Source organism: Anomalospiza imberbis, chromosome 16 (assembly GCF_031753505.1).
Source record: "Anomalospiza imberbis isolate Cuckoo-Finch-1a 21T00152 chromosome 16, ASM3175350v1, whole genome shotgun sequence".
NCBI classification, from domain to species: Eukaryota; Metazoa; Chordata; class Aves; order Passeriformes; family Viduidae; genus Anomalospiza; species Anomalospiza imberbis.
In genome coordinates this window covers 14,808,840-14,821,293 of record NC_089696.1, presented here as the reverse complement: position 1 = coordinate 14,821,293, position 12,454 = coordinate 14,808,840, and the positions used below count along the sequence as shown (strand labels likewise).

The 12,454-nt window shown below is 49.3% G+C and overlaps 1 protein-coding gene across 3 annotated transcripts in view; it reads left to right on the top strand.

The window, feature by feature from the left end:
- Positions 1–12,454, top strand: part of CACNA1H (calcium voltage-gated channel subunit alpha1 H) — a 158,122-nt gene that overhangs the window by 97,872 nt on the left and 47,796 nt on the right. For all 3 annotated transcript variants that reach the window (XM_068207249.1, XM_068207250.1, XM_068207251.1), the window contains 2 exons: positions 10,293–10,444; positions 11,573–11,758. In XM_068207249.1, coding sequence (XP_068063350.1) covers positions 10,293–10,444; positions 11,573–11,758 — 338 coding nt within the window. The remainder of the gene's footprint in view (positions 1–10,292; positions 10,445–11,572; positions 11,759–12,454) is intronic.

The window sequence follows — 12,454 nt, the reverse complement described above, 5'->3', positions numbered from 1 at the left end:
CCCGGCGCCAGCTGCACGTGCTGGAGGCTGCTGGCAAGCACAGCCTCTGCTTTTGTACCTTTTTGTCTTTTTGCCTTCCCTTTCTGATCCTGGTGGATGGGCTTTAATTGCTGCTTTAGTCTGGTGCTGGTGGCTAAAAGGAGGGATCAATAATTCACTGGGAAGAACAGCGTGGAGCTCCAAGGTTCCCATCTGCCTGCTTTGGCTGAGGACTGCAGCACCCTGGGCTCTCAGAGCTTTGTGTTTTCCCAGACAAAAAGGAGCTCAGGATGGTTGCTGGGGTTGCTTTGGGTTTGCTGGAGGGGAGGAAAGGTGGATTTCCCCTGGATTTGTTCACCTGGCTCTGTGTTGGATCTGAGCAGGGAGGAGCTGCTGCCTGGGTTCCAGATGTGGGTTTGCAGATGTTCATTTCTGTGCTGGTAAACCTTGGAATCTTCAGCACTTTGGGAGCGTTTCTGTCTTTGGGAAGCTGTATCAAACTTGGGGCTGGACCAAGTGCAGTCCAGTCTTGGGAGATAAAAGGGCTGGAGGTTCCTCCAGCTGTGCTGTCCCCACTGGATGTCCCTGAACTTCACCAGCCTGTGGAAAACATGAGATACCTACCCTAGGAATGACTTGGATCCAAGGATCCCAAGGGATCTCTTTGGTCCAGTGTCACAAAAACCACAATAAATAGAGCTCAACTCAGCTGATCCATCCCCAGGCTCTAAGGCAGGATCAAGTGTTCCCATGTCAGGGTGCTCAGAGGTTTCCTGGCATTGAGAAGGTGAACAGCCCTGGTTAATTGGGATTAGCTGGAATTGGGATTGTTCAGCCTGGGGAAGAGAATTTGGGGTCAGTGAATTGTGGCCTTTCAGTGCCTAGAAGGAAATCTGCAAGAGAGATGGAGAGAGATATTTTACAAGGGCCTGGAGTGCCAGGACAGGGGGAATGGCTTCAAACTGACAAGAGGGCAGGGACAGATGGAATATTGGGAAGGAATTCCTCCCTGGGAGGGTGGGGAGGCCCTGGCACAGGTGCCCAGAGAAGATGTGGATCCCTGGAAGTGTCCAAGGCCAGGTTGAACGGGACTTGGAGCATCCTGGGACAGTGGGAGGTGTCCCTGCCCATGGCAGGGGTGGCATTGGATGGGCCTTAAGGTCCCTTCAACCCAAACCATTCTGGGATTCAGTTTCCCAAAGGGAAACCCCTAAAGAACTCCCTGTGCCCAAACGAGACACACCCCCAGGTTTTCTCCTGCTGCCCTCCATCATTTTCATTTCCTCCTTCTGTTCCAAGACCCTTGAACCTTTTAAAACCTCTCCCAATCTTCACATCCCACTCGGGCACTCTGAGGTCGGGTCCAGCCGCCGGCTTCCATTTTTTTTCAAGAATTACCCTCTCCTTGAACTCATTTCCCCCTCCAGCCTCTCCGGCTCCTCTCCTGGGCTACACAGATGACTAATCCGAGGGTTTTTTTTGAAACGCAGACTAAACACATCCCCACCTTCCTCCCCAGCAGCAGCCCCTGCTGTGCTCCCCTGATGTGTTTCATCTCCCGATGCCCGCGGATCACCAAAGTGCATTTTTCAAAGGGTCTCTCCATAAAGCTCTATTAGCAGGGGATGAGTAATGGCTTGACAAACCAGATTTAAGTGGCCCCTTCTGAATCATCTTGGCAGTAATAGGGGGAGTGTGTCCATTTTTTGATTAAATATTTCCAGTGCCATTAACTCGGCCGAAGTAAACAACTTCTATTGGGTTTGCCTGCTAATGACAACCCAAAGGTCTTTGATCCCGGGGTTTCAGAGAGCCAGGAGCTGGATAAAGATCATGGAATGGTTGCTAAAGTGTCATCAAAGAGCTGGGAAATGGTTCTTTACTCGCTCTGTGTGCGTGTCCTGCCCCCTTCAGTGCTTGTGGTGCCGCCTGTGATGGGCATCTGGAACCTCTTGGGCAGCTGTGGGGTGTGGCTGGAGGATTTTCCCAAGAAAAATCCATGATTGGCCTTCATTTCTTGTGCAGATTCCTTCAGGCTGGGTCTCTGTTGCTCCTTTATGCCTGCAAGGGGCTGTAGCATGTTCCATGGGTTTTGTGCATATCCCAGTCTTAAATATTCCAGCTCTTCATATCCCAGGACTCGGTTCACACCTAAAAGGAAAAGGTAGAGTCTTGTTCTTCTTTCGAATTAATGAGATTTGAGATATCTTTGGCCTAAATATAAAGCTATATTTCTTATTATATTTTTAAAGGACCATAAATCAGTAGGAATGCTGCATTATATTTTAAAAATTAATTCTTTGTGGTTAACCAGCCAAACAAAGCTGATTTCAGGCATTGTGCTGATGATTTTGGGGCCATTAATTATTGACTTCAGCACAGAGCGTGGTCAAGAACAGCTTTGCAGTGGGCAGGAACCATGTGGATAGAATTCCTTGTGTGAATGTAATTTTTTTTATGGCGAGGGAGAAGCCAAATTTCTTGGATGAGAGTCAGCCCAGGCCCTGCTCTGAGCTGTCCGGCCAGCAGATCCACTGGTGCTGCTCAGCATATGGATGGGAATGATTCAGGCTGGATGAATTCCCTGGATTTTGGCCAGAGGCTTTTAAAGGAGCCAAAGCCATGCAGGGTGGGATGGCAGCAGAGAGAAACCTGCTCCTATTTCCAGGGAAAATGCTCCAGTAACAGGTTCTGGGATGTTGGGAAGGGGCCAGAGCATCTCCTGGTGGATGATCCTGAGGGTGATCCCTGCACCCAGCACAGGAGACATTCCACATTTCCCATTTTCCCTCCTTTTCCTGCCAGTGCAACCAGCGTGCAGAGTCCAGTTCTCCCAGCTGTTCTTGGGGCTTTGCTGGAGCCTTTCCCTGCTTATTTGGAGAGCTGGCTCCTTCCTGCTGTGACTTCTCATTTAATAACTGAACCTGAGCACTGCTGGCCTGCTTTGGGGCATTGTTTTAGAGAGTTTGGGTGGGTTTTTCTCATTTTAAGGCTTATTTTTGAGCCATCTGTCACTCCAAGTGATCCTCCATCTGGATATAAGCCAGCTGATTGCCCTGCTTTCCCAAACAGTTCTGCTGATAACATTCCAGATTGCCCAGGTCCCGTCCTCCAGAGGCTGGAGGAGGCAGCACTTGATCTAATCCTGCTTGGCATTTCTGTCACTGGAAATGAAATTGCATTTTGCTGAATGAAACTGAGAAATGGGAAAGTAATACTGCAAATATGTTCTGCCACGTGGGACCTCCTGCCTGGGAAGCTTCTGAGGGAAGCTGATTATCCCAGAGAACAAATTCTGCTCTGTGGCTCTTCTTGCAGGACAGGGAAATGTGGCATCCAGGGATTCTTCTGGACAGAAAACACTCCCAGCCTGTGGCCAGGGATGGGTTGAGTTGGAAGGGACCTTAAAGCTCATCCAGTGCCACCCCCAGGGTCACCTTCCACCATCCCAGGGTGCTCCAAGCCCTGTCCAACCTGGCCTTGGACACTTCCAGGCATCCACAGCTTCTCTGGGAATCTGTGCCAGGTCCTCACAGGGAACAATTCCATTCCAGCATCCAAACCTGAACTTGAGGGACTGGCATAAAAATCTTGGGGAGTGCCTGAGTGTCACTGCAGGAGAGGCTGAACTCTGCTGGTTTGGGGTTTCAGTGCTTCCTCCACCCCCCAGTGTCCCGTTGGCAGCTCGAGGAAGGAGCGGATTTTTGCTTCTGGGTATGGAATCATTAACCATGGAGCAGAGAGTTAAAAGGAACTCTGCAGAGCATTAGGAGATCAAGCAGGTCAATTGAAAGGAGGAGAAATTACCATCAGTTATCTTCAATTAAATTGTTATCGCTCCACATGAAGGATCCCATTTAGAGGGAGGCATAAAACCTGAGAGCGGAGGTGACTGAGGGAATAAATTCCCCATTTTTCATTCCAAACCCAGAGAGGGAGCATCCATCAGCAGGCACAAGGAGGAGATCTCTTTTTCCTTCTGTTTCCAGCCTACTTTGAAGCAGAGCCCATTTGGAAATCTCTCAGTGACACTTTTTTTTTTTTTTTTTTTTTTTTTTTTTGTTCAGTGGGAAGCACAAACTCTTTAAAGCCACAGCTTTTAGGAGAGGCTTTAATAACAGAGAACCCCTTCTTGAGTAGGACTTGTGCTTCTGAGAGGTTGTGGTTGTGTCTGGCTGTTAAATGTGGGGCAGTGGCACCCCAAAATAGCAAAATATCTCAGTTTCCAGGGCTGGGATATCCTGGTTCAAGTCCCTGATCCCTTTCCAAGGCCAGAGAGCAGAAATAACTTTGAACTGTGCTCACGAGCCTGGGAAAACACCACCCAACCCCTTTTTTTTAGGAAGTTATATCTCATAAAGGAAGGCAATTCCTGTGGTCTAGATGGACTAAACCAGTTTGAAGTTGATTTTCAGACATGAAGTGTCCAATCTTGTAGTAAATAAACTTCATCCAAATGGTTTACACAGGAGATATTTTCAGATGCAGGAGTTGAAAAGCCAACTTGTGTTGTTCCTGGGTTTTTTGGGTTTGTTCTTTTCAAAGGCAGGGAATGCAGAGGAGGGAACAGCCAGGTCTGCAGTTGCTCGGGGGGCTCTGCTTGTTTGCTTTGCTGGGTTGTTTACTTACCTCAGAAATATCAGAATTGCTCAGTTTGATCTTTGACAAGCAAAGGAGGAGAGAAAAATAAAGGTCAAAACGGAGCCTTCATCTTTGCTGGGGTGTCACTTACATCCCCTGACAGCTCTGCTTCCTCTGCCTCCTGAAAGTCCCTGGAAAAGGAGCTTTTCCCAGCCTGCTCCAGAGGCAGGGGAATGACACAGCTGGAAATAAACCCCAGCAGACTGCCGAGTGCAGGGCAGCCTGTCCCTGCTGTGTGCACCTGAGCACTGAGTCCCTGCTGGGAGATGTCACAGCTTCCCTCCTTCCCTCTTCCTTCTCCTGGGAATGCTCAGGTTTCTCCCTGTGAGGGTGGGGCGCAGATTCCCAGAGAAGCTGTGGATGCCTGGAAGTGTCCCAGGCCAGGCTGGACAGGGCTTGGAGCACCCTGGGGTAGTGGAAGGTGCCCCTAGGTGGGACTGGATGGTCCATAAAGACCCTGGGTTCCTTCTCCTCTCCCTGCATTCTCTGTGGGTTTTTATTCCACGCCATGGGGCTGCAGACAGGTGAACTCTGTGGCAGTGGAAAACCTGGTAATTGGAGAATTATAATTGCCCAAAAATGAGGTGAGGGGAGGAAACACGGAGTGCCCGGGAGGCAGGCAGGGATTGACAGATCATTATTGTGCCTGCTCAGAGCCTCTGTGGGCTGAATGAACATCTAAAGCAGAAAAGCCAACATAAACAAGTGCTGCAAATCCCATTGACAGCTTTAGGCTCGGGACTAAGAGAAAAAACAACCCAAGTGCAAAGGATGTTTATGAGACTCAATGTTCTGGGTTTGTTTACTGCTCCTCAGGGCTCTGCCACTCTCAGATCTCCCGGCTCAGGAAAAGTTGAGCTGCTTTGGAGGGGGATTTCTGAAGGAAAACAACGTTTTTAACGCTGGAAACTTCCTTGGTCATTCAGCAGGAAGGAGGTGGTGTGGAAGAGCTCTTTTCTCCGCTGTGAGGGATGCAGGTGTGATTATTTTAGAGTTTCAGAGCAGAAAGGTGTTCAGTTGTCCTGCTGGGACTGAGCCTAAATTATGTAAAATAGCAGCTGGTGGATGCAGCAATCAAAGGAGATGAGGGAGAAGGTGGGCGAGAGGAAAAAGAGGCACAAAGAGATCCCGGTCCCTGGAGAACTGCAGGAATTCAGGTGCACAAAGATAATCTAAGGCTGCAAATTCCACCCTTCATTGTCTGCTTGGAGGAGCCATGGATAATTGGACCATGATGGGTTTCTCTTTTATTGGATTCAGTGGTTCCAGGAAGGCTCTGGGGTACTTGCTAAAACCACAAGTGGCAGATTCTCAGCTTCCGAGGTTTTCAGACCTAAACTGTTTAGGAAAGGATTTTTTTTTTTTTTTTGGTCTGTTTATCTGAACTTGGAATGAACTGTTTGAGGTTTGTCCCTAATAAAAGCATAGTTTGGAATCGCTGGAATATTCTGCAGCATAAATATGGCCTTGAAAATGGGCAAAGAGGGGATGTGTTTTGCCTGCAGTCAGGGCTTGCTCTCATTTAAACTTAAGGATGCTGAAATCTTCCAAACTGATCCCACCCAGCTCCTGCCCTTCCCTTGAATAGTGGGACATTTAATCCTGCAGTCCAAGGATGATTTAAATTTGAAATTCTAAAGTTTAGACTGAAATCTGAACTTTTTTGAGGATTCCCTGGGATGTGCCAGTGGGACTTGGGGTTAAGCCATTCTGTGCTGGTTTTTGGTCACGGTTTCCAGCATGGCCATTCCCATTCCAGCCTCCACATCCGGACTGGGGGATCCTCATGCCAGCATTGCCAATCTTCTCCCATATTCTGGGGATTCCTGAGCATTCTCGATCCTCCTGCAATTCCACGTGGTCACCTTTTGGCCCTGGAATCCTGGACTGATGTAAAGGTCAATAATTGCAGCAGCAGAAGGTGTGGAGATCCCCAAAGCTGCTGGGGGGTCCTGCTCATCCTCTTTGTGTTTGGAAAAGGAATTTTTTTCCTGGTGCAGCTCGGAGCCCAATGGAGGGCAGGTATTTTCCCTGCCAGAGTTGTTGAGGCTTCAAAAAATAATTGGCAAAAAGCAAAAACCTCCACTTTAGACCAACTCTCCTGGAAGTGCCTCATTTTGCTGCCAAGCTTTGTTACACATCCCAGTCCGAGCTGCATTTCATGACAGAACCATTGCTTGAGCCAGAAGCCTGAAGTTTCTAGCTCTGAGCAGCTCAAAATGAGACACTGCAGCAATTTGGAAGTGTTGTTGCAATTTATTTTTCTCCCAGCCAGAAAGTTGGACGAAAATAATCCTCGCCATGAAAAGCTTTGGTTTCAGCAAATCAACGATTTGTTTCACCCGGAGAAAAAGACTCCTGGAAAAATTCCTGCTCGGGGATTGGCTTTAATTCGGGCAAAACCAACAGTGGCTCCTAGTGGCTGACTGCAGGGGAATGGCCAAATCCATCTTGAGTGTCCCTTCCTTGACCCTCCTCGTGGATCTTTGCTCGTCAGCGCGCGGGAGGAGCGGGAAATTTGCGCTGCGAGCAATAAACCATTTCAGAAGGCATAAAAATATCCCCGTTTCCCGGGCTCCCGTTGGTGTCAGGAGAAGATAATTACACTGGAAGGCTGGAGCACTGGATGTTTGGCTCATCTGCTCCTCAGCATCCACTCCAACAATCCCCAAGCTCCCAGCAGAGCTTGGCTGCCGTTCAGGGCCATCCGTCCTTGTCCGTGCCCGGCGGGTCCTGCCTGGTGTCCCGGCAGGATCCTGCTCCAACATCCCTGCTCACAGCTGGCCCTGTCATCACATTAGTGCTGCCTGCCTCCAAACACCATCCCAGAAGGATAATGAAGATCCCTGAGGTGAGATTTTGCAGTGTCAGCCATCTGTCAACCTTTCCCAAGCGTCCTGCCGTGCTCCAATCTGCTGGATCAGCTCCTGGGCACAGCTGCTGACGTTCCAGGCCACCTCCTTGTCCTCTCCTGTCCCTGTCTCTCGTGGCCTCTCTCCCCTCCCTGACAGATCACTGCAGATTTTCTCCCGGACTTCAATAGGAAACAAAAGTCACAGCGCTGGAGACAAAGCAAAAAGGGCACAAATTGTCAAAGGAAATTGGGAAATAAATTCAGGATTGGCTCAGTGCTCCACAGGAGAATCTTGGGTTTGCCTAAGGAAACTTGGGATTTTAGAGAATAACAATGTACAAATTCCTTTTATTTGCCCTAGGGTGTTTTTGGGGTTGTTCAGCTTTTCAGACCCAACACTGACTTTTTTGGTGGTGACTCTGAAATTGTCTTATCATGATGCACTCGCTGACCTTTGAGGTATTTTCCAACCTTAGCGATTTTGTGCTGCTATATCCACATCATTCCAGGACTGGGGATTTTGAAGTGACCACCAGAAAGCCCAATTTTCATGATAAAATTGTAACTCTTGGCAGCAGCAAGGGGAATTTGGAGAACCCCACAGTACGTTTGCCTTCGATGCATGAGGCTGCTGCTCCGTGGGAGAGGATGAGGTGCTGGGAATAGCAGTGGGCAGGTTTTCCATGTTTCCCAGGAAAAAAGTGCTGGCAAACAGCAGGGAAAACATATCCACCCCAGCAGATTCCTGTCAAGAATGGTGGTGGCTTCAGCAACAGGATGAGAGGAAATGGCCTCCAGCTGTGCCAGGGGAGGCTCAGGTTGGACATCAGGAGGAATTTCTCCATGGAAAGGCTGGTCAGGCACTGGAACTGCCCAGGGAGGTTTGGAATCCCCATCCCTGGAGTGTCCAAGGAATTCCTGGATGTGGCACTCAGTGCTCTGGGCTGGGGACAAGGTGGGGATCAGGCCCAGCCTGGATTCGATGGTCCTGGAGGGCTTTTCCCACCTCAGTGATCCTGGGATTCTGTGTGATTCCTTGCTGACGATTGCCATTCATTTCCCAGCCTCAGCCTGCCACCCACACCCTGTTCCAGGAGCTGTGCCTGCAGGGACGCGAGAGTTTAATGAATTATTTTGCTCCTTGTCAAGAATTCCCTCGTCCAACCCTGCCAGGGGGGACCCTGGACGTGCCAGGTCCTGACAAAGCGCTCGGGGACGGTGCCAGCGCCGCGTCCTGTCCCCGCTGTGGCTTGGAGCAGGACAGCCTGGGAGCCTGCAGGGCTATTTTAGGATCAGTCTCTGTGGAGAGCTGGTCAAATCTCATCCCAGAGCAGCCCTGAACCTCTGATGAGGGTTTTTTTTTGTTTTTTTTTTTGCCTCTCCTCATGGTGGTTTGGCATTGTGAGGGGAAGGAATAGGAGGGATGAGCTCTGCCTGAAGTGAGGGAATAGGGCCGTGCTGCTCAGGGAAAGAAGTGCAAATTTCCCAGTCCTTCCCCGGTATCCCATTGCAATTCGAGTTTATGGATTAGAACCTGGAGCTCTGGGTGCTCTCCCCCCGGATAAATGGTTGAGCAGCAGACAGACGAGTAATTTAGCAGTGAATGATGGCTCATTAGCAGCCCACGGGCTGGAGGAGATGTGTGGGCTCTTCCCAAATCCCAGTTAACTCTTTCACCCTCTCCTTCCATTACCAAGGGTTGGATTTGCTGAGTGTGGAGCTCAATGTGTTACAGAGCCTCAAGGAGTGCAACATCATCCCCCAAAACCAGCCGATTTTTACCCCCTAACGAGGGATGGGGAATAAAGGAAATTATTATCAGTCCAGGAGATGAGTCAGATATGAAAATCACACCTTTTCCCAGACAATGTTATTACACTGAGGAAAAGGAAATGAAAAATATTCATTTTGTCTCACAAAAGAGCAGGCCTGGAACTAGAAATGCTCATTGCAGAGCTGGGTGCTGTTGGAAGGAGCAGCTCCAGTGAAGGAGCAGATCAATCCCACCTTTTCCCATTTTTTCTGCCACGTTTGGGAGCCTGGGTGCTGAGCAGGCTTTGCTACACTTCCCAGGAAAGGAATGGAATGTCTGGAAGCAAGGTTGGAGCCTGAGGGAATGTGGTGCTGGGATAGAAGAGGGGCATGGGAAAATCTGGGGTTTCAGCTCCATTAAAATCCTGTGCACCCAGAGAAACTCAGAAGTCCTGAATGCAGTCCTGGCACTCAGGGCCACGCTGCTGGCACTTAAAATCTGCTGGTTTTAGGAAAGACCATTTTGGGGTTTTGGGGGCAATTCCCAAAGGGAAATAAGTACTTCAAGAGACATAAAACTGTTGATCCCACTGACTTTAGGTGTATTTTTTTTCCCTAATGCTCTTAGGAGATGTCTGGAAGAAAAATGCTTTGTTTTAATGAACAGAGCTGTGATATTCCTATATCATATAGGAATATCCTCTATCCCTATATTGCAGCGTCCTTAAAGTTCTGCTGGAGTCAGTGCAGTAAAAGCAGAGTGATCCATGTGAATCCAGGCAGATTCCAGCCGGGATAATTCTATCTTAGAACAGTGAACAAACCCTTTCCTTTGCTTAACTTGAATTATTTTGGGTTGGGCACAGTTGTTCTCCAGCTGCTCCACAACTGGGCTGGAATCCTGTGATTCCAGTAAAACTCACAGGGAACTCCAGGAGGTTTATCTGCTGTTCCCTCAGACACTTCCTTTTTCCTCCATGGCTCCCCAGAAGGAGCACAAATCCCAGTGTGAGGAACATTCCAGCCTTTCCCATTTTCTCTGACCGCGTTGCTTTTCTGCCCGTAGCCAGACGAGCTGACCAATGCCTTGGAGATCAGCAACATCGTCTTCACCAGCATGTTTGCCCTGGAGATGCTCCTGAAGCTCCTGGCCTTTGGGATCTTTGGCTACATCAAGAACCCCTACAACATCTTCGACGGGATCATCGTGGTCATCAGGTCCTTCCCCCGACGTGGCTTTTCTGCTGAGGGTTCAGATGTGCTGGGGAGCGGGGTGGGGATCTATAATAATGCATAAAAATGCGTAAAAATGCATAAAAATGCGACGATCCCCAGATGTGGGAAGAAATGATAATGTCTGGCTCCAGATCACAAGGCTGAAGGATAGCTTTATTAAAACTATACTATATTACATTAATATACTATTTAAAGAGAGACTATCCTATTCTACATACTTACTTCTTACCTAACTCACTCACGCTCGTGACTCTCTGCTGAGAGCCCGAGCCACAGCTGGATCCTTTTGGTCACTGACCCCAAACAACGTTCACCAGGATCCAACCCAGCAATCACTGCCGGTAAACAATCTCCACACCACATTCCACACGGGGAAAACAAAGGAGCAGGGATAAAGATTGTTTTCTCTTCTTCTCCCTGTGCCTCTCCTGAGAGACAGAATGATGTGTCTCTGTCCCAGCCACACTCCGGTGCTGGGATCTTTTGTGGTCACCCCTCAATCAGTAATTTGGGGCAAAGAATTCCAGGGACACAGAGATGTAAGCCAGGATAGTGCCCTTGGCACAACCCTTTGATCCAGACAAGGTGCAAGGTTTGGACAAGTCAAGGTTCTGAACAAAGGTTATTCCATGGTCTGATCAAACCAACCCCCGCAAAAATCCCCCTGGATGTTCTGAAGGGAGATAAATGCCTAAAAAGACATAAAAACTATTGGTCCTACTGATTTGAAGTGGTTTTTTGTTTCCCTTATTCCCTTAAGGGCTGCTGGAAGAAAAATGTTTTGTTCTAATGAATAGAGCTGTGCTGATATTCCTATACGATAAGAATACGTATTCCTGGGACAAAATTGTGATCCACATTATCGTAGTGGTGAAGACATGAAGAACCTTGGGAGAAAAAAAGGGAATTAAGGAGAAATTTTGGGGAATTGACCTCAAAACCAGCTCTAAAGCAGACGAGCCGTGCCACCAGAGGTGCGACCGCACCGCTGGGGAGCGAAGCTGCTTCCCCAGGAGCAGGAAAGGAGCAGGGAAAGGGGAGATTCCTGGGGGGGACCAGGTGCCAGGGAGCAGAACCGCTGGTGCTAGCAGTGTCCCCGTGTCCCCACAGTGTCTGGGAGATCATCGGGCAGTCGGACGGGGGCCTGTCCGTGCTCAGGACGTTCCGGCTGCTCCGCGTGCTGAAGCTGGTGCGCTTCATGCCCGCCCTGCGCCGCCAGCTCGTGGTGCTCATGAAGACCATGGACAACGTGGCCACCTTCTGCATGCTGCTCATGCTCTTCATCTTCATCTTCAGGTATTTCTTGGCATTTCAAGTATTTCTTCAGGTATTTCAGCTCTTTCTCCAGGTGTTGTTCCGCTTCGGGATAGGGACATGCCACCCGTGTGGGGTGGGGGTGATGCCTTGGGAAGGCTGAGCTAGAGCAGAGGCTGGGCAGTGTTTTAAAGCAGGGATTTATTAAAAGGATCTCCATGGATCCACCTTGGGCAGCACAAGAGCCCAGCCAGGGCTGCACCCAAGGTGAACCGAAATGGTCCCAAAAATGGACTCAAGGTCTCTCACTGTGATTTGCACATTGGAGTTCATTGTCCCATTCCAGCTTTAGCCCATGCAGTCCCATCCTGCTTGTTTTTCTCTCTCCAGCCCACGTCGTTTGTGCTCTTGGGCTGAGATTTGGATCATTTGTCCTTGGTCCCCAGCTGGAGCAGGAATTGTTTTGTCTCCCTGCTCTGTGCAGAGAGCTCGCCATCCCATAATGTGAAGCCCAGACCCACACACCAAAGCAGCACAGAACCTGAAAATATAAAAGCCAAAACCTCAGGCATCAGGGGGAGTGCTCACAGTGGGATATTTACCCCTTTCCAGCCTGCTTTTCATGGAATGCCATCATTCCCGAGGTGAATGAAGGTTGCAAACAGTCAATAATTGCCCCTCAGAGGCTCCTGAGCTGTGCCTGTCACTGACTGGACCATACCAGTGTTACATTTGGGG